Source organism: Zosterops lateralis (genome assembly GCF_965231275.1).
Source record: "Zosterops lateralis genome assembly, contig: HAP1_HAP1_SCAFFOLD_153, whole genome shotgun sequence".
Classification (NCBI taxonomy): Eukaryota; Metazoa; Chordata; class Aves; order Passeriformes; family Zosteropidae; genus Zosterops; species Zosterops lateralis.
Window position 1 is genome coordinate 24,993 of NW_028154530.1, and position 21,228 is coordinate 46,220.

At 50.8% G+C, this 21,228-nt stretch overlaps 1 protein-coding gene across 1 annotated transcript; it reads left to right on the forward strand.

The window, feature by feature from the left end:
- Window positions 1–6,406: 6,406 nt before the first annotated feature.
- LOC310923493 (serine/threonine-protein kinase PAK 3-like) lies at window positions 6,407–12,079 on the forward strand (the record flags this gene model as incomplete). The annotated part of the gene is made up of 8 exons (XM_083885474.1): window positions 6,407–6,505; window positions 7,337–7,385; window positions 8,426–8,535; window positions 9,296–9,413; window positions 9,804–9,903; window positions 10,303–10,499; window positions 11,401–11,538; window positions 11,990–12,079. Exons 1-8 carry the CDS (start codon window positions 6,426–6,428, stop codon window positions 12,077–12,079), a joined length of 882 nt encoding a protein of 293 aa, XP_083741600.1. The 5' UTR covers window positions 6,407–6,425.
- Window positions 12,080–21,228: the final 9,149 nt, after the last annotated feature.

The following is a 21,228-nucleotide window of genomic DNA, read 5'->3' on the forward strand; positions in this document are numbered from 1 at the left end:
CCCTAGCTAGACAGTGTCACAGCACCTCGAAGATCGCTGGGGAAACTGCAGACAGTGACAATTCCCCACACTCACAGGGCCAATCCCCAGTGTGGATGTTCTGATATTTCCTCAGCTTGAAATTCCACCTGTAGCCCTTCTCACATTCTGTGAGGCTTCTCACTGGCCTGAGCCTTCTCCACCAGCTCCAAGATGTGGCTGTATCTCCAGCCACCTACCCAGCACAGGGGTGGGGATCTTTCCTCCTCACTGCTCCTTGGGTTGGGTTTGCAGCCCCTCCTCGTGTGGGGGCTCTTGGGCTTTTCCTCCCTGTTTTCCTCCTGTGCCATGGAACTGCTCAAAACAGTCCCTTCCACAAGGTTCTGTGGCAGGGATTTGTTCTCCCTGGTCTCTGTCTGCAGCTCAGGGCCTGGAGTTAGGAAAGACAAGGAGAGGAAGGAATGAGGAGGGAAGCAGGACAAAATGACAAGAGGAATGAAGATGGACAAGGAGAGGATGGGATTTGCCTCTGTGCCAGAGGGAAGGGGGAGGAGATCCCCCCAACCTATCCCTGGCAGGACGGCCTCGGCAGTGGGGTGGTCCTGCAGCCGGGGGCGATGCTGGGCTGGGAGATGGAGCAGGGGAGAGGGGGAAAGGGGCAGTGACTTCCTCCACACCTGCCGCAGTATCCCAGGGCATCTTCCTTTTCCTCGCAGCCTCCTCCGCCTCCATCTAGACAAAGTCTGAGATTGACAAATCCTGGCTGGGGGAAAAGCAAGGGGTGAGCACCTTGGGTTAGTTGGTCCAGCTGGAGAAGTCACTGCCCTGTTCACTGTTGGGTGGGCCCAGACCCTGCTCATCTCTATCCTCCCCCACCCCACCAGGCTGCCAAGGAACCCCAGCTTTGGGATGGCCCCATGCTGCTGTCCCCACTCCCCATGAGCCCCAAAACCGATGTCACCCCCCCTGTGCCCTCCAGTACTGGGCAATCACCACGTGGATCCTCCATGATTCCCCCAAGGGACACTTGTGGCTCAGCTTTGGGTCCTGTGAGATCCAAACATCCCATCTGTCACTAAAGGCCCTCCTGGACACCCCCTGAGAGATGTGGGGTGAGCTTCCCCTCCCCGTTCACCTGCTGGGGCCAGGGGAGCTGTGGACTCAGCAGGAGGGTGGGGGAACCACCTGGTTCTACTGCTGCTCCTCCTCTTTCTGCTGCTCCTGTTCCTGCTCCTCCTTTTCCCCTCCTTGTCCTCTCTCCCTCCTCTTCCTCCTGGTCCTCCTCACCGCAGAACCCAGACCCCCCTTTCCCACCCCCACGGCCCCACAGTCACCACAGCACTGGATGCTGTTTGTGGGAAACCCCCTATGACCCCCCAGGGATGGGCAGGAGCAGCTCCTGGCAGCTTTCTTCAGGGAGGAATCCCTGAGTTTGGGGATTTCTGGGGTGCAGTTTTGGACAGGGACAGCTCTGTCTGGCTTTCCCCTCCCCGTTGTGGCCTCTCAGCTGCCCACGACACTCTGGGGCTGCTGGGATTTCCCTCCTGGGGACAAGGACGTTCATTCCTTTCCAGGAGCCCAATGCCCAGATGGGGGTCCAGGTCAGGGGCTCCTTGAGCAGCTGCCCCAGAACCTCCCTCAGGGTCTCCCAGCACAGCCAGAGCCGCTGGGCCTGGGGTCCCCAAAGCCCTCAGCAAGCCCCATGTCCTTCCCAGGAACCCTCAACTCCCTCAAACCCAGCATCCCCCACAGCCCCTGCAAGTTCCCCCCATGGCACCGGCCATGGCCATGTCCCCACATGTCACTGGCCATGTCCCACCCTGTCCTCACCCATGGCTGTCTCCCCACAATGTTTCCATCCCTGTCATTGTCCCCCACGTCCTCATCTGTACCCGTGTTCCCCCCGTGTCCCCATGAATGACCATGTACCCCCCAAATATCCATGTGTCCACATGTCACTCTCCATGTCCATGTCCCCTGTCATCCCAACCATGTCTTAGTTCCATGTCTTTATTTTTACCACAGTGTTGGATATTTTAAATGAAGAGAAATGAAAAGCAAATGAAGGCCAAAAGAAAAGGATTTCCCTGTCTGGGCCAGCTGAGGATCCACATGCTTAGATGGGAGGGAAGTACCATTTTTGGAGGGGTTTCCACCACAATCTCCAAAATCTTGGTCTTTGCCCCAGATCATCACCATTTGGCTGTGGAAGACACTCTTGGGCAATAGGAAATCAAAATCATGGAATCCCTGAGGTTGGAAAACACCTCCAAGACTATCCAGTATTTATTGATGCCCCCATGTTGGAGCTGAGACGGCCATGAACTCAGAGTGCTTCAAAAAAACTTCAGAGGCCTTCAAGTATCAGCACCTTGTTATCTAGAAGTTCTTCATACCTTTTCTATGTAGCAATCCTCCAGGCAGCTCCACACAGCTCAGGCTCTTTTTCTCCTTCTTCTCTCTTTCTTTGGCAGTTCCAGCTCACTGCTTCCTGTCCCTAGAAAAGCCACTTAACCCTGTCTGTCCCTCATGCTGTGGCTCACCTTATCTGTCCCTTGCCCAGCCTCCTGTCCCTTCCTCCTCACAGCACGGCCAGCAGATGCCAACTGACTCTCTACCAACTAACTCACTTTTGTATCACACCCATAGCTGTGAGGGCAAGGCTGTTCTCACTCTTCAGTAATTAACACAGCTGCAATATATAGGGGCAGGATTGCCCTTAGCACTACATCTCTCTCCCCATACCCCCAGAAGACAGAATTGAACACAAAAGATTTTCTGGGGTTGAAAGACAACAAGTCTGCTCCCCCCAAGGAATTCCCAATGTCCGTCTGTGTCCCGATGGATGTTCCTGCCCCTGTGTTCATCCAGGTGCCCACAGGGAGACAGAAACCAGTGGATCCCTCCCCCAGCCAGGTGTCTTCCCAACACGGATCACCAGGACCACGGATCACCAGGGCTCTGCCCAACGGGGTCACTGGGGATCATCCAACGCCGATCCTCCCATGGGGGATGGAGCTGGAGCACGAAGCTCTTCCCGCACTCGGGGCACTCGTGGGGCTTCCCTTATGGCGCCTCTGTTGGTGTTGGGTCAAGTGAGAGGTCTGGGTGAAGCTCATCCCACACTCAGGAATTCGCAGGACCTCTCAACAGGGTGGATATGCTGATGGGTGACAAACTTGGAATTCCACCTGAAGCTCTTCCCACATTCCCCACACTCACAGGGCCATCCCCAAGTGTGGTTGTTCTGGTGTTGCCCCAGGTGGGAGCTGTAGATGAAGCTCTTCCAAGCATTTGTGGGGCTTTTCTTCCTCCTCCATCCAGCTGTGGATTGGCAATGACAAATCCTTGTATGGGGGAATAAACAGCGGGAAACCTCCTTGGGCTGGGGGGGTCCTTCTACCCAAATCCATCTCTAGAACACAGCAGGTGTTTTGCATCCATGAAAGTCTCCAAATCATCAAGATTCAGCCCAAAAAACCCTCCCCGGTGTTCCCCATCTCTGATCTCTACACTTTGGGGTTCCAGAGGTTTCCCTTCCCTGGGATGATAGGGGTCCCTTGGCTCCAGGCATTCCCCTCTCTCCGAGGTCCTGCTTAGGGATGATCCAGGGGCTTTTGCTGGGGGCCTGTGGGGGCCCATGGGGTCCCTTCTCCCCTGATGCTCCACTTTGAGATCCCAGGGATCCCAGGGCTCTCTCCTCTACAGGCTCATCCCTTTCCAGCCTGCCAGGGGTGCCCTAGCTCTGGGATCACCCCTCTCTGCTCTCCCCACCCTGAGGGTCCAAGGGTTTCCCCTCCTCTGCTCTCCCAGGGGTCCCCAGGGCCAATGTCCTCCCTCTGCAGATCCCAAGCGATGGCCACGTGGACCCCCAAAGATCCCCCCAAGGGGCACCTACACACACCCATGGGGACCTCCCTGGGGCACCTCCCAGGGACGCCAGATGATATTTGGGGCTCAATTCCACAATATGCCAGCTCCAAACACACCCCAATAAAAAGATTCTCTCAGGGAACCCTCGGTAGATTTGGGACCAAGTTCCCCTCCCTGCTCACGTCATCACGGGATGCTGTGGGGGCCATTGTCCCCTGGCCGGGGGTGCTGCGGACACAGGGGCACTGGAACCTCCTGCTCCTCCTCCTGTTCCTGCCCCTGCTCCTCCTTTTCCTCTCTCCCTCCTCCTCCTCCTGCTCCTCCTGCTTCCTAATCCCACCTCCTCCCCAGTTCCTGCCTTCCATATTTAGAGTGGAGAACCTTGTTTGTTTTCAGAACTAGAACAAAGATCCCAGATGGAAGGAGCCTTGCTGGTTTTAGTCAGAAGCATCAGTGACTAAAGGTCAAGTTTCCTTTGGCTTGGTCCCGTCCTTGCTCGTCCTCAGTGTTCAGGCTGGGCTGTGGGGTGTCCCTGTTTGCTGCATTTTCACAGCTCCTCTTGGATCCTTGGGGCAATAGGCTGTGCCCTGGGAGGATTCTTTGTGCTCCTTTGTGACACAGCAGAACCTTCCAGGCGGTGTTTGCGTGACCCGCTGCTGTGATGTCACAGGAGCACGTCCCCGTGGTGTTCCTGTTGCTGTGGGACACAGAGGCCGCAGTGTCCAGAGCAGCTCTGGGCGCCTGCTTGTTGCTGGAGGATCCTCCTGCCCGAGGCATTCTCAGCAGCCAGCCCAGCCCCTGACGGGTGTCCTTCTGTGCTTGCAGGGGTACAGTCTGCAGACGTGTGCAGCACAGCCAAAATGATGCACACTGTGCTTGCTGCAGTTTGCACTCTGTACTCTGTGGCTTATTCGGGGTATTTCTTAACCCACTTGGCACGTAAGTCGAGGCTTTCCCTTGGTGCAGCATCTGTGCCTTGGGTTTGCTGTGTGCTTTCTGTTCTTCCTCTGGAACTGAGTTGACTTTGTAACCAAATTGCCCCAAAGACACCATTGGTTTGGGAGAGCTCCTGCCAGCAGCTGCAGCTGAAAAAGGGGATGTCTGTGGGCAGTGGGGTGTGCACAGCATTTGCAGTGAGGCCCGGGGGAGCTCTGTGCTCTCAAGGGGAGAGTCTGTGGCAGTGGAGCCTGGAACTCCCTCCGTTTGCTGGTCCAGCCAAGAACTGACACAGCCCAGTATTTTGTGCTGTTCTCTTGCTTGCTGTGTGAAGGGACTGTGGCTCCTGGAGGGATGCTGTGAAAGCAAAAGGCTCTCTTGGGGTTGCCTTGCTCTGTGGCATTTCCCACCACAGGCACTTTTTTTCCTAACAGCATCTGGTTCACGTTCCCTCTCCCATTGCAGGGCACCTCACACGAGGATCTCGAGCAGCTCCTCCTTTGGTGAGTTTGAAAGGAACCTTTGGTGTTTGGAATTGTGCAGCAAGGTGTGAGCTCAGCGTGTGGCAGCCGAGTGCAAGCCTGGGGGGCTGAAGGAAAGTTCCTGTCGGTGTCTTTGCAGCAGCAGCAGCAGCAAAGGGATCCCTGGCAGTTTCTCTTTTCTGTTGAAGAGCTTTTGAAGAGCTGCAGGTCTGGTTTTGCAGGCAGAAGATGCTTGCTGGCTTTAGCCACGGTGGAACATCAAATTCCCAACAATAAGTGGCAATGTCGATTTTAGCCCATTGTTTGTTTGAACAGCTCAGAACCGTTTCTGCTTAGTGCAGCTGGATGTGTAGCTGAGGATAAATAAGTTGATAACTGAGACAGAACTTCCCATCCCTCACGCTGCCCTCTGTCCACAGGGCACAAAAGCAGCATCAGCACCTCCTCTGGCTCCCTCTGCTTCCAAAGAGGAGGCCAAAGAGGAGGAAGAGAGCAGTGAGCTTCCCACTGTTCTGGGGGATGGTGGTGAACTTCCCTCTGTGCCGGGAGACGACCATGAACTCCCCACTGTTCTGGGACATGAGGGCGAACATCCCCCGGACTGGGAATACAACATCGAGGCTCCTGCGGCGTGGGACAGGGACAGTGGACATCTCCCGGTGTGGGACGAGGATGACAGACATCTCCCAGCGTGGGATGAGAACAGAGGACATCCTGTGGCTTGGGAAGAGGAGGCTGAACATCTCCCAGCATGGGAAGAGGACAGCGAACATCCTGGGACTTGGAAAGATGATGGCGAACCTGCAGTGTTTTGGGAAGAGGATGGAGAACCTCCCTCTGCTTGGGAAGAGGACACTGAACCTCCCTCTGCTGAGGAATCCTGGGCTGAACGTTCTGACAGCAGCACAGCCCTGCAGGCAGAGGAGAGAGGGGAGTGGTGCCTGAGGCAGCTGAGTACGTCTGCTCTGTTCCTGTGTGCCCGAGCAGGGGCTGTGTGTGTGTCTCAGCATCAGCTGCGCCCAGTGTTGCTCTGCAGCTGAATGTCACAGAGTCATTGATTGTCCTTCCCCGGCTGAGAACAAGGGCCCCAGGGAGTGGGGCCCCATTCTGGCTCTGCTGCAAGGCGGGGTCTCCATCTGGGAGGGAGCGTCTTCCATGTGGTTTCTTTCAGGGAACACCGTGAGCGTGGGGGAGCCTGCGGAGAAATACCTGGAACTGGAGCAGATTGGCCAAGGGTAAGTGCAAGGCAGTTACTTCTACACCAGCAGGGCCCAGGTATTCTGCTGGTGCAGGATCAAGTGAGGAGTCAGGAGAGCTCCAAACGCCTTCAGACACTGGGGTATGATCCTGCTGTGTCTCAGTCCTGACCAGAATTGATAACTGTGGTCAGATGGCACCGCCAAAGGCCCCTGAGGCTGGCAGTGTCCTGCCTGCAGCAAGGAGCAGGACCTGGAAGATCTTCTGTCCCTGGACTGGGATTGCCTAAGAGAGCAACTCACCATCTGGTGACTGTCAGAAAACAGTTCTCAAGAAGATTTCTTTCCAATATTTTACTTCCAAAAATATCCACCGGTCAGGATTATCAGTATAATGGTTTACAAACAGAAACCAGAGATGAACTAAGAAGGGCTCTTTTCAGCACAAGTAGCAGAGCCCATACATTCAGTAACAGACACAGAGCTGCTGCCCTTGAGGGGAAAATGCACGATGCCCTGATGGCAGGGCTCTTGTGGATCCTGCAGGTCTTAGGCAGGAAATGCAAAAGGGTGAAATACATTCTTTCCTAGTTCTTTAGACACCCAGCCCCCCACCCCAGGGTTTGAACTAAAGGAATTCATCATGGACATTTGGGATTTGCTCCAGCACTTTTCCTTCATGTTTGGCCTCAGCTTTCCCTTGCACACCTTGCATGGCAGAGGACTGGTGGCTGCTGCGCCGTTGTTTGAAGGGCTGAGGCACCCAGGTGTTTTCTGAATGCTACAGGCAGAAGAGATCTCCTGTCTGGGCTGACTTTCACTCCCAGGGCTAAAGCACTGCTTCTTTCTTCTCTGCTCTTTTGTCTCCAGGGCTTTCGGGGCCGTTTACAAAGGACTCGACAGGGCCACTGCAGGAGAGGTCAGTGTCAACACGCCCGGCACGTCCGGCAGCTCTCGAGGGCTTTCCCCTCTGCTGGGAGCTGTGGCTGGAGCTTTGGGGGCCCAGCAGAGCTTTCCTGCACAGGCTGCTCCTCTGAAGGCAGAGCAGGGTCAGCCTGCAGAGCACAGCTGGGACAGACTTGGAGCTTCTGGAGTGCCCAAAGGAATGCAAGGAGGGCAGCGGTGTCTGTCAGAGCAGGACACGCTGCCTTGGTCTGCACATCTAAAACTGTGAATGCATCAGCTGGTGGAGACTGAGGCCCAATTTATCTCCATCCCAGCCTTGGACAGGAGCACTGTTTAGCAGTTTTTCTATGCTGAGTTTAATCTTCAAAGGGTACCTCAATTCCTAATTAAGGAGAGATCCTGCTTGGGATCTTAGTTTGGGGTTTTAGTCCTACTGCAGCTGTTCACAGAGAGAGAGGGAGAGCAATGAGAAGGTGGATGTCCAGAGCAAAGCTCTCTCCTAAACCCTGCAGTTGTGTTTGGGGCTGGTGTCAGTGACAGCCTGTGACAAGGATCATCTGAGCAATGGATGTGTGTGTTTGCTTTGTTGTGCAAACCCAAACAGAGCAGCTGCATTTGAAATCATGACCAAACCCCATAGAATTGCTAAAGGGTTCCCAGCTATTTTGCTCACTTTTCACAGGACCAGAATTACCTCCTGCTTGCAAAATGTGTTTGAATAATAATGAGGATCACCCTCAACATTATATGAGTGGTGGTAAACTAGGGCCATTTGAGAAGAGTGTAGGTGCAGAGAATGTTGTTAGAGCTTTGAGGCTGAGGGACCATTTCTGCAGAGCTCCCGAGGCCAAATGTCTCTGGCCATGTGTCCTGTCAGCAGCCCCCAGCGAGCAGAGCCATGGGCTGTGGGAATGGCACTTGCTGAGCTCTGGTGTCCCATCCCAGGGCAGTTTGGCACAGCCCGGCTCCGTCGCTCCAAAAAGACTCGCCCCGTGTTTGCTGTGGCCTCCTGCCACAGACTCCTCCAGTTAAAGGTCTGCAATGTCCCTTCAGGTGGCCATAAAGAAAATGAGTCTCAGAGGGCAGAACTGGGAACGAGCTGTGAATGAGACCCTGGTCCTGAGGGACAAGAAGAACCCCAACATTGTCAGCTCTTTGGACAGGTGAGTGTTCAGGTCTCATGCCGTGCACGGGCCCTGCGTTGATCTTTCCTGGCATCCCTAGTCTGAAGCCTGTTTTGAAAAAGCCTGACCCGGCCATATCTTCCCAAAACAACAGCCTGGCAGTTCACTCCCTCCATGTGCTTTTATTGCTTTGGTGTTTCCTTCAAGTTGACCCTATTTTCTGTGTCTTACAACAAGTGCTGATAATCCATGGCAGAAATGATTTCCCTTGGCTTCTTCTTCCCAAATCTTTTCCACTGCTGCAGATGCCAGGAAGACCAGGTTCTTGTTTCCAGAAATGCCTCATTTGCCCATTTTTCAATGGCCCTGCCTGTTTCTGAAGAGACTTTCTGCAAGGTTTTCCAAACAGTTGACCACTTTTTTCCCAAGTGCTGCAGGGCCTCCCTCCCTGGATAACTCTGGAAGTTGTGTGGCCTTGCTCTGGAGTGAAATGGTGGAACTGCTGAGTTCAGATGCTGAACCAGCTGGGGCCAAGTGTTGTGGTTTCACATGGATCTGGGCTGTTGCTAAACTGCATTTTTCCCCTGCTTGCCATCTAAGGCCTCTCCTTTTGCACAGGTGTCTCCTTCTCCTTTAGACTGTGCAGATTCCAAGGCCTGTGCACCCTGGCAGGAATATCTCTCCATCTGATTCTGTCCTCATTGACAAGTGCCCTGGAAACAAAACCCCACTGGAGGCTTTTCCATGGGGGAATTGAGCACTGCACATTCATCTCCGGGCCATTGTGTTCCTCTTCCAGCTTCCTTGTTGATGGAGATCTCTGGCTGGTGATGGAATACATGGATGGAGGAACTTTGCAGGACGTTGTCAGACACACACGCATGGCTGAAGGAGAGATGGCAGCTGTCAGTCGGGAGGTGAGGGATCCTGCCTGTGCCTCCCATGGCTTGGACACGATGGTCCTTCCCAACAGGGCAGGGGAACAGGGGTGACTCCACATGGGCTCAGGGCTTTGTTTCTGTGTTGTTTTTATGAGCAGGAGAAGAAAGAGCCACTGAAAGGAATGGCCTGCCAGCATCACTGCACTTCTGTTCTTGTCCTCTTTCCTGCTGTGGAGGTACTCTGTCTTGTTTGGATTGGATTTGCTGTTCTCAGCTTTGCCTTGAACCATTTGCCTGGAGCTGGTCTGCACTGCACTCCTGGCCTGTCCCAGCAAAGTTTCTGCTGGCAGAATTCTAAACTCTCCTTTCTTGTGTGCTATATTCCAGCCCTTGATTTTTACCCTGGTGTTTTGTGTTCCCTCTCAGTGTCTGCAGGGCCTGGATTTCCTCCATTCACACCAGGTGATCCACAGAGATCTGAAGAGCTCCAACATCCTGCTGGGAATGGACGGCTCTGTCAAGCTGGGTGGGTGTTCCTGGCCAGGCACGGCGCTCCCGGGGTGTGGGTGTGGGGCTTCCCAGGGACGGCCAGAGCCCCACAGGTGCTGCTGGTGGCCCTGCCCGGCCCCTGCTGCCCCTGCAGAGAGCTCAGGAGAGGAGCAGCAGTGTCAGGAGTGCCTTTGCTCTGGCTCTGGCCCTTCCAGAGGGGCGGGAGTTGGAATCTCAAGCTTCAGGGGAATCAGTAAAAGCCACTGCATGAAAGCTGAGGGTTCCTTTAAGGGTCCAGTTCCATCTTGCCTTGGCTACAGCCCTGAGGACTCTTCCAGCTGGATTCAGTAGTGCATTGTCAGACTGAGAGTGGGGAATGTTTGTGAGTGGTTTCCTCATTCCAGCTGCCTTTGACAGGCTTTGTTTCTGTCCTCAGCTGATTTTGGCCTCTGCGCTCAGCTCAGCCCTGAGCAGGACCAGCCCAGCTCCATGGTGGGCACTGCTCACTGGATGGCCCCAGAAGTTGTGACCAGTTCTCCTTACGGCCCCAAGGTGGACGTCTGGTCATTTGGCATTGTGACCATCGAGATGGTGGAAGGAGAACCTCCTTACTTCAAGGAGACGGGGGCCATGGTAAGAGGCAAATTCTCCAGTGTTTGCAGAGCCCTGTGAGCACAGCGTGACCCTGCCCTGGGAGGAGCAGCTGGAGGTTTCTGCACATCGGGAGGGGAATTCCCAGAGGACTCAAACCTGAACACAGACAAATATTCTGCAGTCTCCAGCAACAATTTGCTTTGGGCTTTAAGTTGTTGCAGCTGTCCTGTCTGTGAGGATGACCTGAAAACGTGAAGACAGTGGATCAGCTCTAATGTTATCTTGCAAAAAACCCCAAACGTGCCCCAAAACCCAAACCCAAGACATTTACAAAGGAGTTTCTAAAACAGGTTTTGCGAGGGGAAATCCTTCCTGTCTCTTCTCACTGGGAAAGTTGTCTAACACATGAAGATGATTCTTTAACATCCCCATAGTCTAACATGTTTCTTTCCTATCCCAAGCTCCTTTCTCCATGTCACCAAGCCTGAGCTTTCAGCAATACAAACCTGTTTCTTGTCGGGCAGTTTCTGGGGTGGGGCATCAGGAATGAATTTACTTGAGTGTCAGTGGCCCTGCAGAGATGCATTTGATGTGAGAACCCTTTGAAATGTCACAGTCAGACCACAGTGACTCTTGAAAATGGCCTGTAAAGCTGGTGTCCGGATTTGGAGAAGCAAAATGTGCTATTTCTGATGGAGGTTCCTCCTAACAAAGTCAGGCAATGAGATTGGCTCTCAAGGCAAGATCATTTGGATGCTGCAATGGCTGTGGCCGCACCAGGGTTTGGGATTTTTGGTTGGCCTAGAAAAATGAGCTGTGGAGCAGCATCTGTGGCAGGGAGGAAAGTGCCCCTGGAGCCGGGGCTGAGAAGCCGGGGTGGATGTGAGCAGCTATGGGTGTGAAGGGAGCTGGCGGAGCGCTGTGTTTGCCTTTCCTGCAGGCTCGCGCTCTGATCCGGCAGAACGGGACCCCGCGGCTGCAGGAGCCCCGGCGCCTGTCGGCTCTGCTGCGGGACTTCCTCGAGTGCAGCCTGGAGCTGGACGAGGAGCGGCGCTGGTCTGCCCAGGAGCTGCTGCAGGTCAGTGCCCGGCGGCTGCAGGGGAAACGGCAGAGCCAGGGAGGGCTTTTCTTGTGGGGCCCTCTCCCATCATCTCCGGTCTCGCTGCTTTTCACACGCAAAGCGAGCAGAAGCCTGGCCTGGCTTGGGTTGGCAGGGTCCTTTCCAGGTCATCTGGGCCTGGTGCCCTCAATGGGCACAGACATCTTCAAGCACATCAGGTGGCTCAGAGCCCTGCCTGACCTGAGCTTGGATGTTTCCAGGGAGGAGGCACCTCCCACATCTCTGGGCACCTTCTGTCAGTGTTTCCCCACTCTCCTGGGGAGAAAAATTCTTCCTCCGATCTAATCTGAGCCTGCTTCCCTCCCTTCAGTTAAAATCCATTCCCCTTTGTCCTGTGGCAACAGAGCCTGTAAGGAACTTGACTTTGGAAAGTAACGGTTCATTTCTTTCTTTTTGATCCTTTGGGCAGCACCCATTTTTATCATCAGCCGAGCCTCTCTCCAGCCTGAGCGCTCTGATCGCTGCAGCAAAGACACTGAGGGAGCAGCAGAGGACATGAAGCAGTTTTTGTTAGAGTAGTTAGGACAAGTAGTTACTTATGGTAGTTAACACTGCTAGTTAGTTATGGTAGTTAGTTAGGACACCCTGTTTGTTATGGTTGTTATGACACCCTGTTTGTTATGGCAGCTGTTGGGGAAGATGAATCAGGGAAACCTTATAAATATGTTGGCTTAGGAAATGATTCTGAAAATATGAATCCTATAATTGAAATAGAAATAAAAGCTTGCTTTGACTTGTAGGATACAGAGCCTTAGTTACTATATCACTTGAAAACAACAGCCTAACCAGCTGAAGGAGAATCCCTTTTGATTGAACAATACCCTACTGCTGGCTAAGGGATCCAAAGGTCAAGGCAGCAAAAGAGAAAAGTCAAAAGAGTAGTTTTAGAGTTTAAAATATAACACAGTATGGTAAAGTAGTAGTTCCTATAGGCTGTATGTAGATTCTATAGGATTTTGTGTCTTGTACTGGTTGGTTAGTGTAAATTAGAATATTCAATACAAAAGGAGACATAATGTATTGGAACAAAGACCTTGCTCTCTCTGGCTCTCTTGCCCTCTCCTCTCTTGCTCCCTTCTCTCTTTGCACCCCCTCTCAGCTCCTGCCCCTTTATGCTCTGACCCCTGCCACCTCTCTTACCTCTTACCCTCTTGTTCTCTCTCTCCCTCTCTCTTTGGGACTTCCCTTCAGCTGAGGCTGGTGGCTGAAGGCAGTCCCTTTTTACCCACCACCCTTGCGATAAACCCACGTGTTCTAGAATGTCTCAGCTCTGCAGAGTTCCCTCTCCCCGCCATCCACAGATGATCCTACAGGAGGCTTTGTGAATAAAAACTCCCTTAAACCTCAACTCCTTTGACATGTCCCTCCTTCTCCCCCTGTGACTCAGTTGCCTGGAGCAATGCCAGGGCAGAGGGGGCCCAGCCTTGCCCAGAGCTGAGCCCCAGCAGAGCCCTGGCAGAGCCCAGAGCAGCCTCGGTATCTGCAGAGTCAGCCTGGAAGGAGCTGCTTGGAGCCTTCTCGGCTGCAGCCGACTCTGGGTCACCAACTGTGTGTGGTGGAAAATGCCACGGGTTCTGCGGGAGGGCAGAAGGGGCCTGGGGAAGGCCAGAAGGGCCACGGGGAAGGCTCCGTGCAAGGGAAAAACCTGCCCAGTTGTGGGAATACAGCCAGAGAGCCGAGCTGGGAGCACTGCTCAGCTCATGACACAAATGGACATGTCAGCATCAGGTGGCCGCAAGCCTTGGCAACCGAAAGCAGAAGTTTGAGAAAGGAATGTGAGAGACAGCGATGTGCTTGGTACAAGATGTGCTTAGCAAGCAGGACTGAGATGAGACAGCACATACCTGTGTTAGTTAGTGCGAGGCATGACTAAAGCAATGTACTTGGCAATAGTACCTGTTATATAATGAAAAGGTATATAAACTCAGCCAGGCGTATCAATAAACGGCCTCATGCCTGCACCCCATGGAGTCCATGTCCCTCTGTCAATCGCCGTCAAATGGTGCCCCGTGTGACGGAGCCCTGCAGAACAAAGTGCTGCTGAAAGAAGCAGGAATGACAGCTGGCAAAAGGAACCCCTCCAGAGATGGGAGGTGAGGTAACACTCTGGGACTTTGGAGGTCAGCTGCTGCAGGGGACGATGGGTCAGGGAATGTCTGCCCAGGAAAAAAGTGTTTTTGAGCTCCGTGAGGGTTTTCACTGCCGACTGTGACAGCGAGGAAAGTGATCGAGATGGTCCAGAGGAGGATCCCTTTGATCCTGGACCTATTGATCCTGACAAAGAACCTGATTTATACCCCCCCTCCCCGATCCTCATGACCACTGGGTGCGGTTAAAACCACAAGTACTAAAAGGGGGAGACTTTGAAATTCCTGAAAGAATCGTAGTGCCGGTCATACACAAGGGACCACGAGGACAAACTGCCAACTCTGGGGAAAAACGACTTTGGGAGTTTTCTCACAGAAATCTCCCCCCTCCTCCACTCAGCCCAAGGGCCTTGGGGCTTTTCCCTTTTTCGGGCGAAATCAAAGCCATGCGCTGATTCTCCTGAGTACGGCCGGGAAAACTGAGGGCTTTCCTCGGAGGCGGTGGCAGCGAACACGCAGGGCTGGGAAAGGCGGGCCGGGAGGTGCGGAGAGCTTTGTTTGTGCTTCCAGCTCAATCCCGACTCGGGCCCGGGCCCGTCCCAGGGCGGTTCCTCATCTGCGGCTTTCCCCTCCCACAGCCCGGGGGCGGGGCCTGAGAGCGCGGGGCGGGTGTGGGGCGTGTGCACAGCCCGGGCCTCGCTCGCCGCCATTGGCTGATTGTGCCGTCAGTGCCGGTTGTGGGCGCGCGCTGATTGGGCGGAGCGGGGCCAAGCCCGTTGCCGGGGCCGCCCCCCGGGCGCCCGTGGCTGGGCAGAGGCGCCATTGTGAGAGCGCGTGTGCGGGCCCGGGAGCGGCGGCAGCGGCCGGAGCCCGGTGAGGCGGCACTGGCGGAGCTCGGAGGCGGCCCCAGCGCAGGTGGGAGCCGCGCTCGGTTCTGCCGGGGCTCGGGGCTGGCTGCGGGCCGAGGGGGCGGCAGGGGGCTCCGGCGGGTTCCTTGTGCCGTGTCGGCGCCGTGTTGCCCGTGGCCTGAGGGCGCTGCGGGAGCGGCTGCCCGCGCTCTCCTTCCCGCCGCTGCCTCGGCAGGAGCCGCTGCCGGAGCAGCGCCGGCTCGTCCCGGTTCCTGTGGGGAGGACGGAGGTGGCCGCCCTGTCCCCGGGGGGGGCTGTGCGGGAAAATTCCCAGAGGTGGCCAGAGGTTTGTGTCCCCACAGGAGCCCGAGGAGTCCTGTAAAAGTGACTTTATTCCTGAACAAAGGGAGAGGCCGTGCGGCCTTTGCCGGGGGGTCTCTCCAATTGTTGTAGGACGCGGCCTCCTTTTTCTCCTGATTTTCCCTTCTGCATCTCCCTGTCCCTTTGCCCCGTGGCGAAGGTCCTTGGAAATGTGAAAAACGAGGTTCACTTTTTAGTAAATTTTAAGGAATATGTTTAATAAAATAATTAAGACAATTAGGAGATAAGAAAAAACCAAGAACGGCCGGCCGGGTGACTCGGCATTCAGCCAAGTCCACACCTTGCTTTCTCAGAGACACTCGTTAAATACCCTTCTCGTTTTATCGATATATGAAATTCCATCCATACTCCAGGAACTGCCCTGCATGGTCCTTCCTTGGATCCGCCTTTTTAGAGCATGCGTGTTTCGTGGCTGTGTCCTTGTTATCGCGTCCAGCTTGGGCCTTGGTCCGTGCCTTCTGCAGGTGGTAGATGCTGATAGTTGGTGTTATCAGTAGCAGAGTCTTCTTTACATGTTCACTGGATGTTATCCCAACCAAACAGAGAGTTTAAGCAGCTGCTACATCAACTACTCCCTTTATATCTAGTCTTACCAATAGCAGAAATAAACTTTATATCTTTATATCCTTACTATGTTATTATTCATATAGCATACATCTTGCGAAAAGCCAATTTTATAATACACACATATAACAAACCCCACCTCTTCTTTTTTTTTATAATTCATTTGGCTTTGAGCCATAGTTCTTGTTTTCTAGCTTCCATTATTTCCTCTTATAGACACTTACTTTCCAACCAGTCACCACTGGTCCTTAAGTTTTCCACAATTTAATATTTTCCCAATTATCTAATTTGGATGGGTTATAACAGTGACTGTCGATACGGGTATGTGTAATAAGAAAGGAACCTCAGTGTCTTTTCATATAGAACTTTCAATAGTATCTGTAGCATGATTTTGCCAATATCCTTTAAGGCAAAAGACAAAGAATGAGTGAAGTGACAGAAAAAGGAATAACAGAGGTCTGGTATGGCTTATACCTCCACCCTCCATGCCTATGGGGTTGCTACCCACAGCAGGAGTATATGATCTTCTTGGTGGCAAGTACAGCGGCCAACCCAGTCTTGCCCTCTATTTCCTTGTCAATGCTTTTTGGTTTTTTGTTTGTTAGTTTTCAGACAAATTGCCTTTGACCTTTTTTTTTTTTTTTTTTTTTTTTTTTTTAACCATAATTCTCTCCACTGTTCCTCAGGTATTTCCCACTCAACAGGCACTGGTAATCCCCATTTACTGGGATATATGTGCACATGCATCACTAAAAGGCAGTAAAGTCTTTTAATCCAAAGGCCAGCTGCAAAGCCTTTTTAGAACTGACAATTAATTATGCTGGCCATAGCTGCACTTCGAGTAAAACTGCATCTTTAGTTCAACTATTCCATGTCACTTCTGATACCATTTAATTTTTGAAAGCTTCCACCTTTTTAACTGTAACTAGGATTGAGGGACAGGTTAAAAAGAAATTGAAAGAGAGAAAAAAATTTACTCAACAAAAAAAAATAACTTAAACTACAGAGTGAAAAGAAGAGAAAAAAAACAACAAAAAAACAACAGAAACTTCTTTTACCCCTTCTGATGTTAGAGTTTTATCATATTGAAGGTTTCTGGTGGGCCAATCCTCTGCTCAGCCTATTCTTAGGGCAGGAAGACAATGAATTCTTGCTATTCTAGAAGATTTTCCTTCACTATTTAGGAGAACTTAGAAAGATACATACACTATAGGATTTATTTCTATCTAAGGCAAACACATTCACTCAATTTGACATGCATTGATTTGAAAGATTAGATACTCCTTAGAAACTTCGATGAGAACCCCCTTTGACAATCAACACCACCAGTTTTGTGAGCTAGGTCTCATCTGCAGCCAGCTGGAAAACTAAGAAAAAAAGCTTCCAAAACAGTTTCTGCAAAATTCATAGTAACTTATCAAGCAGGGAAATAAATGAAACTACTAAAAAAATTCTTGCATATACCACAATAATATTTCCAAGCAGCAAGTATCTTGTCATTCATACTATCTCTCCTTATATTCCACAAGAAAATCTGACATCTTCTTATATAAAAAAAGAAAACCAAAACACCTTCAATAGTTTCTTAACAAAGACACACAAAGAACTGCCCATAAAAAAAAAAGGAAAAAAAAAAACCCTCCAAAAAAAAACTTCTCAACCAATACCTACATCTCAACCTCTGTCTAAGAGGCAGATGACAAATTTTTCCCACCTTATAAAGTTATATAATTAGTTCCTTAAATTATTTTTGATCCACCCACTTGAAGAACAAATCTTTATATCCCTTCTCATGACTTCTAAATAGTAGAAGAAAAAATTTGCTCTTGAGAATAAACCTGACAGAACTAGATTTCTATCAGTAATTATCTGTACCTTTTTGTGGGGACAACGCTGCCAGCGTAACTGAAGAATGTCCTGTATTGGTTACAAATGTTGTGTGTGTACACAAAGGAATCACAGCTCCTGTATTAACTTTGACACAGTACCAGTTTAGTTGAAAACTCTTTCCTTAGTTCCCACTCTGCCGGGTAGTAGTTCACCCTATATTTTGTGAGCACTAACATATCCTCTTGGTATTTCACATAGGCGCTCTTCTCTGCCCTCCTTCTTTAAACAAAACAGATTAATAAGTAATAAAATGTCTTTAAGTTAGTATGAAAGAAGTACCTTAAACACACAAAAAAATAGGAAAAATAAAGGAGGCAAAAACATATTGTTTGTTCTGTAAGATATAAAACCTAAAATAAATTAGCCAAAATGTTAGGGATATGGAGCCCGTCTTCTTCTTGTGATTTTCATGTACCTGCAATATTATACAGTGGAGTGACATAAACACTTTCAAAAAAAAACAATATTACATATTTCAATTTCAACTCCCCACACTAGAATTACTTGAAAGTCCATTTCCTTTGTAGCCGTGAAGAAACAGAGGTAGCATTTGACAGACCGGACTGATTTTTAGGTGTTATGCAGAGAAGTAAAACAGAGAAAGTCCTTTGTCCATAACTTCCAAATTTACTTGAGTCTTTTCCAGTTCATGACCACTCAGCTCTGTTTAAAATTCAACTTTGTATCACCTGGTTTAGATGCTACAGTTCATTCTTGGGTTCTCACACTGGTCTCTTGATTTTGCTGACGTTGATTCAAAACTTGCAGCTTTAGTTTTTCAGCCATACCGCAGCTTCAGTTGCCTGCAATACCTGAAAAAGCATCTTCCCACTGTGGGGTTAAAGAACTTCCTCTCCCATTTTTGCAATTGTAAAGCTATACCCTCTTAACATTAATTTCTCTTTATTTCATAATTTAAACATTATCTCATAGGGTGTTACTTTCAGGTTCCAATCTGGGTTGCATCTGGACTCCCAACATACATTTTACTCATGGCATTTGAGCATAAATTTTGTTTAAAAAAATTCCCAATAACAAAAGATCTAATTTCATCCATAATTCCTTCTTCTTTAATTCCTTCTTATCGAACACCAGAACTCTCACAACTCTTTTGACTCCAATCTCCTGTTCCATTAAAACTATTCCTTCCTATTTCTGAGGTCACCCCCCAGCATTTGATGTCTTATAGCTATCTCTTTAGGCAATTTCAATGCACTCCCAAAAAACCAAAAACCAAACCAAACAAAAACAACTTCTAAGACCTCTAAGAATTTCTAAAATTCTCAGAAAAAACCTTTCAAGACCTCTAACATAAGACTCTCCAAGCTTCTGTCCCACCTTCAGGATTCCATCCAGTCACTGCCTGGTCTCCTCTCTGCCATCCAACAGCCCGAACACCACCCCCTCCCTTTTTCCCCCGAGGCACAGAAAACTCATCAGCTCAGCAGCACAGCACCATGTGCTGCATACTCCATCTTTCAAAACAAAAACTCCTATTTTACTTCAGCAGTCTATATTACACATACATTCACTCAAGAACAACAATAACAACAACAATAAAAACTCTTCAAAATGAATTTCCCCATTAATCTGCAAAACTGCAGCAATCCTCTTTTTAGACAGCCCTCTTGAACCTGAATTCTTCATTAATTCCCTTGCAGTTCCCCCTTTTCCATTCAGACATTTTAACCGTTTCAACAATTCACTTCTTTAACACAAATAAACTCCACAACAAGCACACCTCTTCAGCTGCACTTACTTCCACTTACACAAAGACAACACAAAAAGATTGGTACCCTTTTTTTAAAAAAAAAAAAATTGTTAGTTTTTACTCATAGGTATTTGACTAACCCCCAGATGTTCTTAGATTATCACACTTTTCAAGCCTTTAGTATTCCTCAACCTGGCAGCCTTTTCCAAAGCCCAGGTGTCTTGGACCTTACACCTGCAAGGCTTTTTTGTGTTTCTATCCTCAATCTGGCAAAAACCCCAAAATACCTATATTTGGCCAAACCCTAAATGCTCTTGGGTCTTACGTAACCCTTTTAATTCAGCAGCAAGTCTAGGTGTCCTTTGCTCTCTTCCTTTAAGGGGTCCAAGCCCTTTTCCTGGGACCCCGTCCCAGACCAGGGGGTTCAGACGTTTCCCCCCCCCAGTATCCCGTTTTCCCAGTGGGTTGTATAGGAAAACTATCGGCTCCCTCCCTGAAGGGTCTAAACCCTCCCCGGACCGTCCCAGCCACCCGGGGTTTTTTACAACCCCCTTTTTCCTCTGGGATCCCGTCCCAAACACCCGGGGGTCACTTTCACACTTTTTTCTCTCATTTCGCTTCCTTACTGGCCATTTCTCTCGCGAGATAATGGAAACGCAGCCTCAGAAGCTCCCACTCGCTTCACCAGTCTGGGGTACCCAGCCAGTGTCTCATTCACACAGCACACAGACCCCCCTTTTAACCCGCTCCCCTGAGAATTACTCACAACCAATTTCTTCCTCAGGTTCTTCGTGCACGAGGTTTTTATGGAGCAAAAATACTGCAGTTTTAGGGAGCCTTTTCCCTTTTCCTTACTTGCTTTTTTCTTTCTCCTTGCTTGTCTCTTTGGATGTTTACCTGCAATCCCCAATTCTCACCAGGAAAAACCAAAGTTTTGGGCCGCCAAAAACCCAGGCGGGGCGCCTCCCTCACTCTGCTTTTCCTGGGGTTTCAGGGACGAGGTATATCCCGGCAAGAGCCCCCAAATTGTGAAAGACGAGGTTCACTTTTTAGTAAATTTTAAGGAATATGTTTAATAAAATAATTAAGACAATTAGGAGATAAGAAAAAACCAAAAACGTCCGGCCGGGTGACTCGGCATTCAGCCAAGTCCACCCCTTGCTTTCTCAGAGACACTCGTTAAATACCCTTCTCGTTATATCGATATATGAAATTCCATAAACTAGTTTCCATATTCCAGGAACTGTTTTGCATGGCCCCTCCTTGGATCCGCCTTTTTAGAGCATGCGTGTTTCGTGGCTGTGTCCTTGTTATCGCATCCAGCTTGGGCCTTGGTCGGTGCCTTCTGCGGGTGGTAGATGCTGATAGTTGGTGTTATCAGTAGCAGAGTCTTCTTTACATGTTCACTGGATGTTATCCCAACCAAACAGAGAGTTTAAGCAGCTGCTACATCAACTACTCCCTTTATATCTAGTCTTACCAATAGCAGAAATAAACTTATACCTTTATATCTTTACTATGTTATTAATCATATAGCATACATCTTGCGAAAAGCCAATTTTATAATACACACATATAACACTGAGGAAGGACATCCCAGGGTCTGGGAAAGGGCAAAGCTGTGACTGCCCAGCACAGAGAAGGTGCTTTGTCCATCCCCTGTTACAGCCGAGTTTGGGCTCTGCTGCACAGATAGGGCATCAGGTATGAGCAGGGCACACTCCTGAGTTTATTCTCAGCCAGGAAAACACACTCTGCATCGCCCAGGACAGGAACCCTGCAGGGAGGAGCAGAGACAATGCTGGCAACACAGGGGACACATTGTGCTCCCATGCCCCCATTCCCTGCCCACATCCCCCAGGCCCTGCTCGGCTCCCTGGGACTCACGAGGAGTTGAAGCTGCTGCCGTCCTCCCACTGAAGCTGCTGCCCCCGTCTGCGCAGCCCCAGCCAGAGATTGACCTTCCGGCTGGGGCGGGACAGGAACTCCTGGGAAGTGAAGAGACCAGCAGTCAGATCTGCACCCCCAGCCCAGGAGCCCCCCAGGCCCCCCTCGGACACCCCACACCCCCAGCCCCTCACTCACCATTTCCTCATCCCTGAGCACGGCCAGGGAGGCCCCGAGCTCAGAGCACCGAGCCTGACCCTGATCCCAGGTGTGCTGATCC